This window comes from Rattus rattus, chromosome 12 (genome assembly GCF_011064425.1).
Source record: "Rattus rattus isolate New Zealand chromosome 12, Rrattus_CSIRO_v1, whole genome shotgun sequence".
NCBI lineage: Eukaryota > Metazoa > Chordata > Mammalia > Rodentia > Muridae > Rattus > Rattus rattus.
The window spans coordinates 28,174,281-28,194,560 of NC_046165.1; the positions used below are offsets into that span (position 1 = coordinate 28,174,281).

General features: G+C 34.0%; 1 protein-coding gene across 1 annotated transcript in view; it reads left to right on the forward strand.

The window, feature by feature from the left end:
* The window catches only part of Klhl1 (kelch like family member 1), a 477,093-nt gene that overhangs the window by 247,492 nt on the left and 209,321 nt on the right, over window positions 1-20,280 (forward strand). The window contains exon 6 of the mRNA XM_032917698.1: window positions 19,294-19,480. Within this exon, the coding sequence (XP_032773589.1) occupies window positions 19,294-19,480 (187 nt within the window). The remainder of the gene's footprint in view (window positions 1-19,293; window positions 19,481-20,280) is intronic.

The following is a 20,280-nucleotide window of genomic DNA, read 5'->3' on the forward strand; positions in this document are numbered from 1 at the left end:
GACAGATGTCCCATGAGTCTGGCATCTCCAAAACCTTGGGGTTTCCAAGGCAAATCCAGGCTTTAACTTCACAGCTTCCCACAATGACCTTAAATAGGTTCACACAATGGCCTTTCCTGTCTTCCAGATGGGGACCACTCTGCCACATAACTGTCCTCAGTAGTAAAGGGAATGTCCATCTTTGATTCTAAATCCGGAACGACATGGTTTGTTGCTTGCTGAAGCTGGAACATGGCTTCTTATTCAATTACATCATCACTAGCTTTCTCTTCTGAAAGTTTCCTTCACTTCATGGCTAAGCATGGCTATCCTAGGACGTGTTCTGTAGACCAGGCTAGGTTTGGGCTCAGAGACCTGCAAGCTTCTGTCTCCTGAGTGCTGTGATTAAAGGCATGTAACATGAAGCCTAAATGTAAGCTTTTCTTCTATTCCTTTTTCAGAAGATGGAAGCTTAGGAAGGTGGAATCTTTCCCTGAGGTCACCACTCCATTAATTCTATGTAATACCTTTGAACACAGGATTTAATTACATTCTACCTTCTTGTGTACCTTTAATCCTTGGACCATGAATTTTGCATTTTTTCCTGAGTAATGTTTTACAATTGCAAGGCAATCTCTTCAAAAAAGTGAACTACATGATAGAGTCTAGAGTAAGATTTTTATATTTCCTCCAAAGCTTCCGACTTCCTCAAATAAGACCACACCAACTTCTAAAAGGTTATACCTGATAGTAACACTTGCCATGGGCCAAGCATGTAAGCATATGAGACTATGGGGGCCATAGACTTGTAGGAGGGGTCGTCTTTGGAATGTGATCAACCATCCAGGGACTATACTTATAAAGTAAACTGGCTTCCCCTTTCCAAGATGTTACCAATTGCTTGAAGCTCTTTGGTACAAATGTGACTTTGTGCCTATTTTCCCTCTTCAATGCTGGGCTGTTAGTTGATCTTGCTTGTAATTCCATAGATTTTAACTATTACAGCCATTGTGAACTCATGTGTACAACTGCCCTGCTGTGTTCAGAAAGAAATGTGTATGCATCCACTGACTCTGGTCCTTAGCCCCTTTTCCTCTCATGCCACCACCACCATCACCAATTCCTCCTCCCTCTTCTCTTCTTCTTTCTCCTCCTACTTCAGATACTCCTCTTCTACCTCCACAATGACTCCTAAGCTTTGATAGGAAAGAGTGTAATATCAGCCCAACTTAAGGCTGATCATTCTATCTTATTCAATGAATAATTGTAAGTCTATTTTAATCAGCATCTATTACAAGAGTTTTAGGTAACTAACTACATCTGTGATGAAAAGACAAGTAAGACCTGAACAAGCTCACACAATGCATGGACAGAGGAGGTGAGCCCAATATTCCATCACTACCAAAAGAACTGCTGACAACTGATAGATGCTCAGAGAGAGAGAACTTTGCCTGAGCATGTCTTAAGTGACACACTATAGGAAGGCTTTTAAAGCAATAAAGAAGAAATACTATCATCTTTGTCATAATTCTGCCTTCTACTTAGAATTGGTATTCATCAGATAAAGCCAATGATAGTCATCTTGGGAGTAAGACTTGCTCTTCTAGAATATTCCAAAAAAAGTCAAGAACCAATGCAAAATGATGGAAGGAAAGAAAATAAAAATTAATATACACACAGAGGAATAAGAATTGGAAACAAATATCACATTTAAAGAAGAACTAAAGGAGTCTAAATAGTGAGGTATAAACTTAAAATGATTAATCTATAGATTCTTAATAGTTTCAAAAGGTAAAGTTAACAACTGTTATCCAGAGGTGGTGCTAATATGTTCTAGAAAAATCTGTAAGCACATTATTTTCTGAGTTCCTGAAAAGAAAGAGAATTCTATGAGCAGAAAACAGATGAGGAGAAATGGAGATGACCATACATGGATGACTAGTAAATAGTTCAATAGAAATGCAGACAGATACATTCATAACTGGTGAAAAGAAATATGTTTAAAAATGTAATATTAAAAAGCAAGTTATATTTTAGATAGCTATCTTTATATCTAATTGTATTTCATAGGTTTTACACCCATAAACTATTTTTCTCCCTTTGATATACTCTATCAATCTATCACCTATCTATAATCTTTCCATCTATCTATCTATTTATCTATCTATCTATCTATCTTTCTATCTATGTATTTATCTATCAATCTATTATCTATCTATCATCTATCTATATATCATCTATCTATTTATCTATTTTCTATAATCTATCTATTTATCTTCTATTTATCTATCATCAATCTTTCTATGAAAAAATTATTGATACTAGGTGAGAATTCATCAATGCAAATTTTTCTTAAAGTAGTAACACCTAAGTACATATTATTGTTTCTCACAGCAGGTATTACTCTATCAAAAGTTATATCCACTGAAATTAAGGTAACATTAGTTAGTTTCTTATATACAAATTTCTAATTAGTAAATTATTGTACTTTTAATTTGAATAAAATATTGATTTATGTTTGTAGGTTATTATGTCTCTAGCATAGTAAAACTGTGATAGATTTCCATATCATTTTTAATTGAATGTATATTCTTAGTTGTTAGCATTAATTGCATTAACTTTTATTACTGTACATAGAAATGTCATTTTACTTTTATGATTGATAGCATCTTGCATTCAGTTAACATTAGTTAGATAGCATTCTGACTATAAGTCATTATGTGGCTGAATCACTTGTTACTCTTTGACTTTTATCATTTTTTACATGTGTGTTTGTGTATGCAAATGTGAGTATGAGCATATTAATGCAGGTGCTCATGGAAGTCATAAGAGGGTACTGCATGCCCTGATCCGGAATTGTATATGGTCTTAGGTCACATGATAGGGGTGCTAGGGGCTGAATTAGAGTCCTCTAAAATAAGTGGACATGCTCTTAACTATTGTACCATGTCCCAGACTATGTTCTTAATATCTATAAAAATAACACTGTGATGAATAGCTATTGCTTCAGTATAGTGGATGTTTGGGGTCTTCAGTAGGCTTGTTCCTTTCTTTTCAGTCAGTCAGATCACAAACTTTTTTCTATCTTAGTGTTCCTACAGAAGAAGTAAATGTATATATTTTAAAATGATAAATGGAAGTCAATGGTTTTGTCCTCAAGTAATTTCTGGTGATCAATGATGCCTCATCAGAACTTAAGGTCTTACCTTAGGACCATGATTTTGTCTTGCTTACATTTGTTTCTGCTTAAGTGAGCACCAGTTGTCACAGTGCCATTGTATGACAACTAGTTAGTGTTCAAATTCATAATACATAATGCATCTCTTTTATAGTTACTTGAAGGAGTTTATAAAAGAGATTTGCTATTGTTTCCTACCCAAGGATATCAAGATACACTTTTCATTCAAATGTAGTTTTATTGGTATTTATTTGATGTACAATTGTATGCTGAGCCTTAAATTTTACCAGACAATGTTTCAGGGATTAAGCCCCTAAAGTATGTGTTGCCCTCAATAAAATTACTGTACAAATTAATTAATATTACTTTATTATTAGGATCATATGCAAATTTGTCAGTACAAATCAAATTAAATCAAATATCTGCAAGTACATATTTCAATCATTATGAGTTTTACATTATTTTATTCACTATTGTCTATTCATGTGATATCTGGGCCAGAGGTATGAAGTTATAAATTAAGAATATTTTACTAGAAGAGGAACAAATATTATTATGAAAGTAACAAACCACATTTTAAATTGGATATAAGGCCCACTCTATAAAATGAAATCAGTACATAAAACTGTTAAGATGATCCAAAACATGGAATTAGAGAAATCAACAGTAGGTGAAAAGTACTATTGTTAATCTGCTAAAGTAACACAGTAATGTTCATCATTATCATCATCATCATCATCATCATCACCACCACCACCACCACCATCTTCATCGTCGTCGTCATCATCATCATCATCATCATCGTCGTCGTCGTCGTCGTCGTCTTCTTTCCTGGTTAATTTTATTTCAACATGACATGAAGTAGAGTCATCTGAATGGAGAGAGCATCAATTTCAAAAATGCCTCTGTAAGATGTGACTTTAGGTCATTTTCTTAGTGATTTTCAGTGGTGCTATTTCAGGGCTGATGGTGCTAGTTTCTGTGAGAAAGCAGGCAGAACAAAGGTACAAGAGAAAGCCAGTAAGCAGCTGCCCCTCCATGGCCTCTGAATCATCTCCTACCTCCAGATTCCTGCCCTGTTAGAGTTCCTGTCCTGACTTCCTTGAGTAGTTGGCTAGAGTGTTGAAATGTAAGCCAAGTAAACACTTTCTACCTCATTTTTTTCCTCACAGTGTTTCGTTGGAACGTCTGAAATACTAAGATACCCCTCGTGATAATACTGCTATACCATTAGAACAGAGCAGAGGTCAGCCCTCATCATGGTGGCTTCTTCTTGTAGTAGATGGTTATTAGCACAGAGATTCACAAGGAGAAAATGTGTGGAAAGCACGGAGACTTATCAGCTCTCACCTCTGAATGGAGTGTTCTAATCAGACCTTTCAGGTGCATGGAGCCCTGTGGTAGAGGAAGGAGAACACCTGTGGTAGAGGAGGCTGCTAAGACACAGAGGTACTGTTGAACCTGGGAAAACTCTGTCTTCAAGATATAAGAGAGAAGTGAGAGCACTCACAATTCTTGCACAAGTTAATGAAGGGCAAAATCCCAGCACTAAGAAGGAAAAGTGGACACAAAATTTTACCCTAAAAATATAGCCATTCACAGTTGATAGCTGCTGGGGGTTGGAAGGGCAGGGATAAGTTTTCTCCAATGAAATGTCACTCACCTTCTAGGGCCAGCTTAATGCTCAGGAGTGTTTGGCCAGAAAGAAACAGATATCGAGATTTTATTTTAACATTTTGTTATCCATCATCATCATCATCACCATCATCATCATATAATGCACTATATAAGAGGACAATAAATAAAGAAAAAGCTTGTGGATTTTAACACTTTTATTTACTGCATGAATACATAGAACAGTCATGGATCTTCAGTCACCCTTCATTATATATAGAGCAGTTATTACTTAAAGGCAAACAACTGGGAGATATAATAGTTGTTCCTTATCGTAACTTGGACTCTTCAGATTTTATTGATGTAAAGTCAGTTCTGATCCACAATGTTGAATGAGAAATGTCAGAAGTGTATGTTTTCAAATTATTATTCATCATTATTGCGTTTTAATATTAGTTACTGGTGTCAACCTTTTCCAGTGCTTATTTTGAAACTTTACTTGATCCTTTTGAGTTATATGTGAGAATATATGCACATTCCTAGTGGCACTTATGAGTGTGGTTCAAGCCTCCATTATGAGTTTTAGCTGCAGATTCTTTGATAAAGTGGAGTGATCACGGATGTAAATGTACTTTCTAGTATGTTGCATGTGGTGATAGATAGAGTTATAATTTGAGCATATAATCTGCCATAAACAGTGTAGAACATGGAACTTAGGGATATTCCAAGAGCTTCTCTATTTCTGGTATTTATAGCCCTCATTAAATACAGTAATCTGACTTTTCCTAATTTATACATAAAAGGGAGTTTTTAACCTCAATCTGTACTGTCCACTGTCCTAGAGAAGACAACTTTCAAATTGATACATAATGAATAGAAACTGCAGTGCTCTGGGGAAACTGCTACCTAGGCCTGTGGGTGGCTACTCTTCCAGGGAGAATCTACCCAAAGAAGTCAGAGCCTACAACAAAGTTTAGACAGTTCCATGTTCAGGAAGTGCTTTATCACTATCTGTGACAAGAGAGAAGAATCTGTGTCTAAACCCTTCTGTTACTGTTTTCTGTTTGCAGACTACACTTCCTTATCATTAGGCCCTCCACGCTCCAAATTAGAATTGCCAGACCTTGGTAGCAAAGACTCATCCCAGACAGCAGCTCAACTATGGCACGGTTAGTCTAAGGTTAAATAGATAAATAACATAGAACAACTGGTACTGATGGCTGTGGGAGGTCACACACAAATTGAAAGTTGAACTTCTCCATGAGTTTGGAAAACAATAAATATGCTATTAGGAAGGTGACTTCAGCTGAAGAAAACAGAAACAAAAACGTCCTAATCCTTCCTAACAAAACGAGGATGAACAAGATAGAGTGATAATAATTGGAACATTAACACTTGTAAATACCTTTTCCAAGTTAAGTGTCACGGTTACATGGCTATCCTAGAGTAGGGTAGAGATTTTCAAATAGCAACAAAATATGACCTTCCCAAGATAACTGTCCCAAGTATAAGCAAATAAAATAAAAAGCAAATTATTTTAGGCACTGTTTTAAATTGGAAGAAGTATGGGACAATTTTGTCTGTGACTATATTCCTTCCTGCTTGTTTATTTTCACTGGAAGTTATTTCTGTCAATTCAATTGCATTTTTCAAGACAGTAAATTGCCATTTCTAGTTTCTACTCCGTGAGAGAAATAAAAAGATGAAATATATCCAATGTGGTCATCTATGAATGTAATTGATCAACATATGCAAAAGTGTTATTTGAAAAAATTATATTTCTGTATTAATATAATTTATCATAGACTAATAATTTCATGCTATATGTAGAAAAATAATGTATTTTAATTTTCCAATTATTTGTAACTCTAAAATTTGTAATTATCTAAATTAATTTAGTAAATATTTGAAGTTTCATTTAGTTGAGGAAAATACACTAATCATGAGTTTCTTTGGCTTTTGATTTTCATATCAAATTTTAATCATGACCAAAACAAAGTCACTAACTAGAAATATAATTTAAATTACATGGTCCTCTTCGAGTAAGAAGTATCCAAGCCTCTCTGATTAGAAACTCTTCATCTTCTTATTTTATTTACTTTTATGTTTGTGAATTTTATTTATGTATATTAGCTGTTTTGCAAATCCATCCCCCTGTTTTCATTCCACTCCTTTGCTTGCCTTCATAATTTTTCTTCTAATTTTAAGTGTTCTTTTGCCTTAAATTAAAATATGATTACACCATAATCTCCTTTGTTTTGTCCATCCCCCAAATGCAAACATACGCAACTTGTCCTCCAAACCATAGCCTCTTTTTTATTTTAATTTTATACAGTAGTATGTTTTGATGTGACCTTTGAAGTTTTTAATGGTTCAATACCATTCCCCTTTACAGTGCCTTTGTCCAGCCCATACCGTTATCTCTTTTCCACAGTACACCACCTGAGTTACTTCTCCTCTATTTTGAAGTCCCTGACAGAGGCCCTTAAAATTTATATCAGCATCTATACATATACTAATTTAACACATTTGTCTAACTGTCCTAATATATTCTTCATATATGTGAGAAAATATGAAATGTTTGTCTTTACAATTGTAGGTTCCTCATTTATAGTGATTATTTCCACCTCAATGACTTATCTGAACATTTCATATTTCATGTTTATTTATATATGGATAATATTACATTTCATAAATGTACAATATTTTCATCATCTGTTCATATGAAATATGAGGTTGTTTCCATTTCCTGGATATTGTGACTAGATCAGGAGCCCTCATAATTGAGAAGTATACTTATTTTCTGATATAGACTTTCATTGAGGATATGACCAGGGGTAGTAATGCTGGATCACGTCATAGATCTGTTCTTAGACTTCTGAGGAACCCCACACTGATTTTTATAGCAGTTGTAACAAACTGAGTTCTAACAGCAGTGAATAAAAATCCTCCTTCCCTACATCCACACCATCATTTGTTATCATTGTTTTTGTTTCTCGATTTTATTTCTTTGTCTTACCATTCTGACAGAGACAAGATGAAAGCTCTAAGTAATAGTATATGCATGTATATATTTAATATATAATATTAATTTTAATGAAATCAAAGTACTGACTCTCTTTTAGAAATATGCTTATGATTAGTAAGGACTTTTCCCCATTCATGCCTCTGAACTCAAATGCTTGTCTGACTTCTTCTAAAGATGATTAGTTTCATGATGTGCACTTTTTCATTGTTGGCCTCAGTACCTGTGCTACCTGGTTCTTGCTCAGAAATCCCATTTCTGCACCTAAAAACTGAAGTGTATTCCTTGTTTTCCATGTAAAAGATTAAGTATATCAGGTTTTACATTGAGATTTATTGAAAATGCAATTAGGTATAGATCTCATTACGAAAACAGTAAACAAATCCTATGCTACCCAGGTGTTCAGCACAGCCAAATATACTGTAGCTTAACCATAAGCATTGGATAATAATGAACAGAGTTCTATTATGTTAAGAAATGCTCAACTTACAAAGGTTTTAGCACTTTCCGGATAATTTCAATATTTCTAGTATAAAGATGAAAGATAAATAAACTTGTATTTTACCTTGTTTTTGAAAGTTTCCTTCTAGTACAGTGTTTGGGTAACTGATTTCTTCTCCAACCTTTAGAAACACTACGAAGTTCATGCCCAGTGGAATTAACATCTGGGGGAGGGTAATTCCAATCCCTATTGACTTGCAAGAGGCATTCACCTTGATGTCTTCACAGAAACTGATTTCACTGATGATCATCAAAAGAGGAGCGCAGGGCTTTGATCAGAATAAATCTGAAGAAAGCTGAAATCTGCAAATATGATGTGATTGAAATTCTTTCTCCATCTTCCCTTAGTGAAATGAGAAAGGCAAAATATAGGGGTACCTTATAATTAGTGTATTACAAATTACAAATCGAAAGGGCCTGCTTAAAGATAAGACCAAAGAAATATTAATGTTTAGTCGGAAGCAGGCATTGCTTATGAAAGAATAAAACAGTGTCCCCTTAATGTGAATCAGAATGCAGCATCTTTAAAGGTTGCCTTGCAAATTCATGTCAACATGTTCACAGTTGTTTCTGTCACATAACTGACATACTTGAAATATAATGTGGCAGAAGTGAGGGGAGAATTGCTGCTTTACTTTTCTAACACCATTTGCTTTTTAGAGGGCTACCAGTCACTTGTGAATATAATGTTCTGGTCTCTCAGAAATGTTCTTGTCTGCAGGCCAGGGGTTAGTTCTCCAATGAGGGGGATAGTCAAAGTTTGATGGGAATAGCCACTAGATATATAGTAGTCTGCTCACATCTTTAGAAAAGTGTAAGCAGTTGAAAACAAAGCAAAAATCAATGACCCTCATATAAAGATTTGCTAACTTATTTTAGTAAAATTAATTTCATTAAGGTGTCAAAATATTTGTCAGTGACATTGTGGTTGTGCTCTCAGGCAGCCTCGCTCTGGAGCGAAGTGATGAGACTTAAACATTCTCTGACTACAGCTGTCTTTAACATGCTAAATTTACTACTTCGTCTAAATCAAAGGTGAACAATACTTAATTAGTTCAGTTTTATTATGTACACAAGTGTCTCTTTGGTAATATTTAGTACACAGAATACAAATGCATAACTTTGCTGAAATTTTGGTTGTTTGTATCATCATGGAGTTAATAAAAATGACATGAAAATTCAGTATTGGCACTCAGAAATATTTTTTATTAAAGAGAAAAGGAAGCATAAATCCACTAATTAATCATTATGAATTTTTAAACCTGCAATAAATTCTTCTCCAATAACATACTTGAAGAATAAGGTTATATATAATAAATGCTACAAAAAGGTTTTTCTAGCTTCCTTTTAATTAAAATAAGTACATAGTGAGGAATTTATATATAAATCAGAAGTGGCACACACATGCATGTGCATGTCTACAATAATGTCTATTAAGAGTATTGTTAAAGCTGTAATTAATTATTTTGTGCATTTGCATGTATATGAATTATTACGGAGATCAAGCATATTGGATTTTCTGTAACTTGAGATATAGGCAATTATGGGAAACTTTATTTAAGTGTCGGGAACTAAAATTTAGTCCTCTAGAAAAACAGGAAGTGTTAACTGTGGACTTATATATCCTACCTTAGAAGCCTTTTTAAAATTACTTATAAAAATCCCAATTACAGTTTAAAAATATTTAGAAGTTCTTAATAAACACAGTATAAAGTACACATATAAAATATATAATATATAAATATATCAAAAGGATAAATAAATATATCAAATATATTATATTTTATATGTAAATATATAAAAAATAAGGAATAAGATGTGTTATCAAAACCACAATAAAATTATCATGTACGGAATAGAAAATAGAATAGTTGCTTAAGATGGAAGTCTGTGAATTCTTATGATTATCACAGTGAGGAATTCAAATAAATAATATTCCTCGAAACCTAGGAAATATTAATAAGAGAATTTTGACCAGTAAAGTTAATTTTGGAATGAAAAGACAATAGTTAAAAACTATGATCTTAATTTTAAAATATCTCCATTTGGTAACACTTTAGCTGAGAGATTTACTGTAGAGAAAAGGTATGTTGTCACTGATAATGTTATATGGTCACTGATAAGTGATAGTATCATTAATTATGGTTTCTCAAGAGGAAGAAGTATTAGAGCATATTTGTTTATTTATAAACCATATACTTCAAAGTAGTTAGGAGGGACAGTTTACATCCAAAGTCAAGGAATAGATTTATTTAAATTACCAATAATACTGTAGCAGGAGTCTCATATAGGATGAAGAATAGTCTTGGGAAAAGTGAGTTCAGATTTAGGAAAGTGGTGGGGGATAAGGCCATCCTCTGTTACATATGGATCTGGAGCCACGGATCCCTCCATGTGTACTCTTTGGTTGGTAGTTTCGTCTCTGGAAGCTTTGGGTGGTCCTGTTCGTTGATATTGTTCTTCCTATGGAGTTATGATCCCCTCCAACTCCTTCCGGCCTTTTCTGACATCACTGAGAGAGAAGGTGCTTCGTCCTGTGGAGGTTTGATGCCCCAGCATAGGGAAATGCTAGACCAGTGAAGGGGAGTGAGTTAGTGGGAGAAGAACACCCTCATAGAGGCAAAGGGATGGGGAAAGGAGGGATGAAATCAGGGATGTGTGGAGAGGTAACTGGGAAGGGGGATATCATACCAAAATAAATGAATAGAATGATTAATTAAAAATGAAATATAAAAATAAACAAAAATGATATACCAATTCTGCATTACATATATATATACATATATATATATATATATATATATAAATGAATTTGGTAAAAAAAAATTGAGTAAAACATTCTGTAAAATACTTCCTAGTTAAAAAGTCCACTGGCCCACAGAGATGTTCAAGAGATATTTTGGGTGATTATTATGTCTAGAATTCAGCATGCTGAAATACTTATTTAAAAATAAAAATTTGATTTATCAGCAACCATTTTTTTCTAAAAGTCTATGTTTTACATGTTTATTGTTTATAGATCAAATGTGAATAAATTTTCTAAAACAACTTAGATCCTGTATAAATTATTGGTCCCTTAACTTATTTTAATAGAAATATGTTAGAAAATCTAAAATGCACACAAAGATTCATTTGAATTAGAGGAATGGGGAAAGTAGATGAGCAGATGAGGTGGAACACCATAAGATTTCAATTGGCATAGCAGCCTAAAGATACTAAATGATATTTACTGATAAATAAAAAAATAAGGCTTCAATTATAACCTAAACTTTGATAAGTTAAGAAAGGCTGTCTAGTGAGATAAGAGTACACATAGTGGTATAAGATTAAACCACAGATATTCTAGGTCTATGATTGTATGAGAGAAAAATTGTTGCCATTTTGAAAGAAATGAATGAGTGAATGCTTTAGAATTCATTAAGAGACATATGGTCAAGAAGGAAGTAATGTTCTTACCAAACACGAGAAGATTTATTTCAGCTTTAAAAATTCTGAGCTTTCTCAAAGTGGAACAATAAACTCACGTTCAATAAATAAACATTAATCATAAATTATACCAGCACAGGTCCCACTTCACTTGTGACTAATAAAAACCCTGATTTGGGTTAATTTTATGAGCTCCACTTGTTTTGATTATGTTTTTATTATTCATATTGGAATTGCAAGCTTTCCAATTACTTTTCATCTTAAGACAATCAGAGATTTCGGTACTTGAAATAAGATTAATGAACCTGCTTCTTTTTCATTAAATGTCTCTACATGTTTCTTGAAACGTTTGAGGTAAGTTCTTTAAGAGATCTCTGACATAGCTTTCAAGTCAGTTTGAAACAAGAGACATGGAAATGATTTTTGCTTGTACATTTTTCATTTATATTCACATTTACAAATACTCAAGTTACTTGACAAGGTCTTGATTATGTCGATTACAATGTTTTCTGGGAGACTAATGGAACTTGGTTGTAATAACAGAATCTAATCTCTGTTAGATGTACTGATGTCATTCAGACTACAAATGGACTGTTTATCTGTGGGTAGCTGCTTTCTTCATGGGAGATAAAGGCTGCCCACCCAGCAACCACTGGATGATCCCTGATAAAAGTTCTACCACTGGTAGAGGAATATTGCAAGTTTCAGCATCTCCGATGAGTTTTCCTTTCTGTGGCTGACTGGAAACATAGAGCAGAAAGTTGGGAATACAGAGAAAATCCTCCTAAGTTTCAGGGACATTTGTGACCCTCTTAAAAATTGTCAGTTGTACCTATGAGAAGGTTACTGTGCTGTTTTTGAATTGTATAAACACTGAATCCTTTCACCAGCACCTTACAATAGCTAAAAGTTTCAGGGTAAACTTAAATGAAATGATACTGTGATCTTCCCATATATATTTCATATATATATATATATATATATATATATATATATATATATATTCTTCACATGATACCCATCCTAGAACACTGAAACAGAAATAAATTTCTACAGTTTGTACAAAACATAAGTGATTTGGCATTCATTTTATTCATTTATTTCAAACAGAAAACACAAGAGACTGTATGCAGTTCACTTCCCTCTCAAAGGAACATCACTTTTAATATTAATCCATTTTGTTTATAGATATTCTATTAAGTCCTGGAATCAATTCCAGCATTACTAAACAAAAGTACTGAAAAACAAAACAACAAAAAGAAAACATAAAACACTTACAGTGCTCAGATTTAATCGACCTATACTTTAAAAACAAAACTAACAACTTAGAATATAATAAGATAAAACAAAATCACTACAGTTTTTCTTGCTTTCTTTTGAACAGAGGTGATAGGGTTTACCTAGGTCGCTGAAACTATCAATCCTAGGTTTGAGTCATTCAAACGGTGTTCAGTATGGGTTCCATCTTAGCGAGTGATCTATAACTCAAATCCAAGTATTTTATCTAGATTGACAATTAGTTCTTCTTTTGCTCCTAAAGCATTTCCCACACAAAGAACATAAAACCAGGGAGTAGAAGGTTAAATTAGGCAATACCTGGACCTCTCCATGTTCAATGAAATTCATGGCTGGCGTTATCAGCTACAGGACCTTGCTGTCAGTTGTGAAGAGTGGCTAGGTTTTTTGTTTGTTTGTTTTTGTTTTGTGTTTTTCTAGCAAAGTCCTGGGTTGTTTGGGGACACTTTTGCCCAACAACTTAATTGGATGTAACCCAATCCTGTTACTAAAAGTTTCCTTTGGTAACAAGAGGTGGCAGGTTGGGACACCGTCTCCTCCATTATTTGAAGACTTTAGGATTGCTTTTGTGTATTCTAGGGAGCCTCTGCTGTGATTTATCTCCACATTACTACTCAAATATAGCTTAGTTTTAGGTCTCTCCCCACAATTTTATCACTCGCCCCTCTCTGATCCTTCTTTTCCACCCCTACTTCAAGTCTACCCATAAAATCTCTTCTATTCTCTCTTTTCTGGGATAGTCCCCCAACTCTTCATCTACACCTAAGCTTAATAGGTTTGTGGATGGCAGCTTGGTTGAAACTTAGTGACTATTCTTCACATATAAGACAATATATACTATATTTATCTTTCTTTGTCTTGGTTACCTCATTCTGAATATTCTTTTAAAATTTACATCCATTTGCTTGGAAATTTCATGAGTCAGTTTTAAATAGCCAAATAATACTTCGATATATAAATGTACCACAATGTTTAAATCATTCCTTTGTTGGGGGTTATCTATGTTGGTTTCAATTTCTGGTTATTGTGAATAAAGAAGCAATGAACATAGCTGAGCAAGGGACCCTATGGTAGGTTGAATATTCTTTGGTGTATGCCCAAATGTGTTATATCTTGTTCTTGAGGTAGATTGTTTCCCACATCTGAGGAACTGACACTTTTATTTCTATAGTGGTATGCAAGTTCGTCCTCCAGAGAGCAATGGATAAATGTTCCCTTACTCTACATCCTTGCCATCACAAGCAATCACTTGTGTTGTTGATTTTAAACATTCTAAGAGGTTTTTTATGGAATATTTTATTAGTTTACATTTCAAATGTTATCCTATTTCCCAGTTTCCCCTCCGCAACTCGCCTATCCCACTCCTTCCTCCTGCTTCTGTGAAGGTGCTCCCCCATGTATGCACCCACACCTGCCTAACTGCCCTAGCATTTCCCTACACTGGGACATTGGGCCTTCACAGGACCGAGGGCCTCCCCTCCCATAGATGGCAGACAATGCAATCTTCTGCTACATGTGCAGCTGGAGCCATCTGTCTCTCCATGTGTACTCTTTGGCTGGTGGTTTAGTCCCTGGGAGCTCTGAGGTAGGGGATCTGGTTGGTTGATACTGTTGTTCTTCTTATGGGGTTGCAAATCCCTTGTGTTCCTTCAGTCCTTTCTCTAAGTCTTACAGTGGTCCCTATGCTCAGTCCAATGGTTGGCTGCGAGCATTCACATCTGTACTGGTCAGGCTCTAGCAGAGATTCTCAGGAAACAGCTATATCAGGCTCCTGTCAGCAAGCACTTCTTGGCATCAGGAATAGTGTCTGGGTTCGGTGTCTGTATATTGGATGGATCCCCAGGTAGGGCAGTCTCTGGATGGTCTTTCCTTCAGTCTCTGTTTCACTGTTTGTCCCCTTATTTCCTTTGGACAGGAGCAATTCTGGGTTAAAACTTTGGAGATGAGTGTGTGGCCCCCATCCCCCAAACGGGGGCCTTGCCTAACCTCTGGATATGCTCTCTACAGGTTCTGTCTCCCATTTGTTATTCATTTCAGCTAATATCCTCCCTGTTGGATCCTGGGAGACTCTTGCTCTCCTGACATCTGGGACATATTGGTGGCAACCCCCAGTTCTCCATCCCTCATTGCTACACACATCTGTTAAGTTTCATCCATATCTCTTGCTATACTTGATTCTGCCTTCCTTTTTTCTCCTCCCCGTCTTCTCTTTCTCGGATGTCCCTCCCAGTTCCCTCAGAGGAGGTAGACACTGTGAGTATTTTGTTCCCCCTTCCACGAAGAACTGCAGCATACACACTTTGTTCTTCCTTCTTCTTAAACTTCATGTAGTCTGTGAATTGTATCTCTGGTAGTCAGAGCCTTTCACTTTGCTGCCGTCTGGGACTTTCTAATGGTTCCCTGAGTTCTCCACCCCCGACTGCTATATATGTCAATCATTCTCCTGGCCTTCTGGACTTCACTCCTGTCTCATCCCATAAGTGACCTCTCCCAACCTCCTCCTCTCTCTTCTTCCTACCAGGTCTTTCACGAGCTAGTCTTTCACGAGCTTGGTTAGAGTTAGTCAAAAAAAAAAAAAAAAAAAAAAAAAAGAAAATTCATATCATTTGATTCTATTCTGAATGTTTTTTTTCTCATTCTGTCATTTACATATAAGAAGGTTACTTTTTTGCATCCATTATTCAATTGATTTATTTATTTGCATCCATTTTATTTTTGCCGAAAGTGTTCATCAACTGTGTGAAGTTATTGGTAGAAGTTTTAGGATCCCTTCTATATACTATCATATCATATAAAAATAAAGATATTTTTATTTCTTCCTTTCTAAGTTGTATCCCCTTCATCTCCTTCAGTTGTCTTATTGCTTTAAGTAAGACATCAAGCATTGTATTCAATAAACAAGGGAAGATTAGACAGCCTTGTATTATTTCTCATTATAGTAGAATTGATTTACTTCTCTCTCATTTGTTGATTTAGGCTATGAGTTTTCTGTAAACTGCCTTTATCATATTAGGCATGTCTTTTGTATCTATTGTGTTCAAGACTTTCATCATGAAAGGGTACTAGTTTTTGTCAAAACTTCTAATGAGTTGATCATGTGAGTGCTAGTTTGCCTTCTAGCTTATTTATGTGGTGGATTACATTTATTGATTTTTATATGATAAACAATCCCTGTATTTCTGTGATGAATAATGCTTGATTAGGTTAAATGGTATTTTGATATGTTCTTGGATTTAGTTTTCAAGTATTTTATTGAGTATATTTACATCTATGATATTAACTTAAATTAGTCTGTGATTATTTTGCATTGCTGGGATTTTATGTGGTTGAGTTATCAGGGTAATGGTGGCTCCATAAAAATATTTAAGCAATGTTCTTTATGTTTCTAGTTTGTAGAATAGCTTGATGTGTAATTGCAATAACTTCTGTGAAAGTCTGATAGTATAACGCTCTAATGTCATCTGGCCATGGGCTTAGTTTTGTTGGGATATTTTTAAATACTGCTTCCATTTCACTAATGGCTCTATATAAGTTTGTTTAAGTTGACTATCTGATCGTGATTTAACTTTTGCAAGTGGTATGTATTGAAAAAAATTATTCATTTTTTTAGATTTTCCCAATTTGGTAGAGTTCAAGTTTTTAAAACAGGTTCTTGTGATGCTCTGCATTGCATCAGTATTGCTATTTCCCCATTTCCATTCCTATTTGTTAATTTAGATACTCCTCTGCCTTTTAGTTAATTTGGATAAAAACTTGTCAATTTATTGAATTTTCTCATAGAACTAACTCTTTGTTTCATTGATTCTTTGTGTTGTTTTTGTTGTCTTCTGCCTTATTGACTTGTAGCCCTAAGTTTCTGGCAATCTATTCCTTTTGCATGTTACTTCATTCTTCTGTTCTAGAGTTTTAAGTGGTACTGCCAAGTTAAAACAAGTATTAAAACTCCCCCATGTAGGCACATATTGGAGTACACTTGCTTTTTAGAATTGCTTTCACTGTGTCATACATGTTTATTGTCTTTCTTGTATTTAACTTCAGTAAGTTATAGAAGGACTTTAATTTATTCATTTATTCTGTCTTGATTCACATTTCATTTATCATTTTTTGTTGGGAAGAGTGTCATTCAGTTTCAACAACTTTATCAGCTGTAATCAATGGTGATCTGTTAGAATGCTGGGTATTAGTTTTATTTTCTTATATCTGTTGATACTTGCTTTATTATCAAAAATGTCACTAATTTTGGCAAAAGTTCTATAGCATGCTGAAAAGAAGGTATATTCTTTTATATTGGGTGAAATTATCTATAAATATCATTTAGGTTAATTTGGTTCATAATATCTGTTAGCTACAGAATTTCTGTTTAGGTTTTCTCTGAATATTTTGCCAATGATGAGAGTGGAATATTTAAGTCTTTTATAATCTGTGTATGAGGGCCAATATGTAATTAACTTATAATAGTAGTTCTTTTACACATTTGTGTCCCTTATGTTTGGGGCATAGAAATTATGAATTGAAATGTCATATTTGTATATTTTTCTCTTTGATGAGTATGTACTGTCCTTCTCAATCTCTTTTTGATTTGTTTTTGACCTGAAGTCTATTTTTTTCAACATTAAAATTGTTACACCAGCTTACCTCTGAGGTCCATTTTCTTTAAAAATTTTTTTCCAACCTTTTACGCTGACATAAATGTACCCTGAGGAAAAAAAGTCATCTTTGATACAGCAGAAGATATGATCCTATTTTTGCATACATTCTGTAAGTCTGTGTCCCTTTTTGTTAGGTAATTGTGAGCATTGTTATTCAGAGATATCTATCATTAAATTGTTTCTGTTCATTGTTTTATTTATGGTGGTAATGATAGTGGTGGTGGTAGTGAGGAGTGTGTGTGTGTGTGTGTGTGTGTGTGTGTGTGTGTGTGTGTGTGATTTAGAAATTTATTTCCAGTGTTTTCATAACTTTGGTTAACTTCTTTAGTTTGAAGATTTCCTTCAAATACTTTCTGTTGGGCTAGGTTTGTAGAGCAATATATATTGATTAAATTTGGTTTTACAATGGAATGTCTTATTTTATCCATCTATGGTAATTAAAATTTTGCTGGTTTTGTACTCTGAAATGGCATCTTTGGTGTCTTAGATTGTGTATCACAAATGTCTATGGGTTTTAAAGACTCTATTGAGAAGTCTTAAGTAATAAGAAAAATATAAAATTATATTATTTTATTGTCAAATGTGCATAGTTTTATAAATTTAATAACTCAGTGACACAGCATTACAGCTGCTTTGATCTATATTCAGCTCAGCTATTTCTTTAAGTCTTTGCTCAATATTATTCTCTAGATTACCATGAATTCATGAACACATGAAAGATATGAATGCAATTAATACACTTTATAGAAATTCTATTAGCTTTCTGCCCTTTATAATTACATTTTAATTATTAATATTTATTAAAGATTTAAAAAATTATAACTGGTAGTATAAGAATTTTATACAGTGGGACTTAATCATTTTTCTACCTTTTGAAACATCACTGAGATCCTCTTCCAATTCCTTACCTACCAGACGTGTATCTTTTTTTTAACACACACCCATGCCAAATTACATTGGACATTGATACTTGGATGTGAAGACATGCTTCCACTGGAACATGATGGACTTATTAGCATCTACATTGTTAGAGAAAATGGAACTGTGCTTTGTAGCAGCTATAGTTGTCAATAACTCCTCACCTTGTTTGAGACTTTATGCCTACCTCTCCTCCCCATACAGAGATCTAATACGGCTTGAGTTGCATGGGGATTATATATGTTGTCATATCCAGTAGAAGGCAATCTGTACAATTATCTTACTATGTTGAGAAGATAGTATTTTCTTCTGTTTTTCTATTGTCTCTCTCTTTTTTTAGATTCTTTCCCCATTATCTTCAGTCAGTTACTTTGGGTCCTAGAATGAAGAGGCGTGATACAGATGCCCCATTTAAGTAATTTTGCTCTCTTATTCTATATACCTGTTACCTATGACTGATTACCTGGTGTTCAGTTAATTATATCATCTATTTTTCATTCTAATGTGAAGAATTCCAAGGAAAAATGGGAAAGGAAGCAAATATACTTGTTTGTTTTATTTATTATTTTAATACCAAGTAAGAATGTTTTCTTGCAGTCCAAATGTATGAGTAATGGCAAAGAAATTAAGCTTCTAATGTCAATACATACTGCATATTCTTGTCAAATTAGCATACACTGTTAACAGTGACTGTGTATTATTCATAGATACTGGCTGACCTTGAGAACCATGCACTATTCAAGAATGATTTAGAATGTCAAAAACTGATTCTGGAAGCAATGAAATACCATCTATTGCCAGAAAGAAGAACTTTAATGCAGAGCCCAAGAACTAAGCCCAGAAAATCTACAGTTGGAACTCTTTATGCAGTGGGGGGAATGGATAATAACAAAGGTATGTGAATCTAGATCTGCATTAACTTAACCCTGTGTTGTTTCATGACTGAATTTGAATAATGTAAGTTGTATGTAAACTAATAATATTTACATATACTTATATTAAAACAGTATAATTAAAAATTATGGGAACATTGAAATATATTTCTTATTTACATTTTGTAGTTCCTGCTTCTATATCTTCACAACATTGATTTATTATATTTTAAATAAAAATAGAACTTAAATGATCTGCTTGGAAAATTGAAGCAAATTATTTTTATATATACGATATCTGTATGATTATATTAGGATGATACTTCGTTTCTACGATGAAGAAATACATTATGAGAAGGTACAGATTCTAGGAGTGTAATAATGAAGCAACTCTGCCATTGAGGAGCTGAGCATGAAACACTGATGACAGAAAATGGATCGATAAGAACTAATTACTGCATTGTCAGTGGAAATAGTAAATTCTGAATTACATTTCATGTCTCAATAATTTCTTAGTTTGTTTTAAAATGGATATGCACACTTAAAGAATTTGTTGTAAAATCAAATTTCACAATTTTGTAAAAATGTGATAAATATGAATATTTTGGTTCTCTTTATATCTTTAGCTTACATTCAAAACACATACACACATGTTCATTCATGTTTTTGCACACACACACACACACACACGCGCGCGCACACACACAGACAAGTGTTACAGGCAAATTGTGTATACTCTGCAAATGCCCTTTGCTCTTTTTAAATGGTGTATTTCAAAATAAAAATTGACCATACATGATCGGTTGCAGTTGTAAATATTCA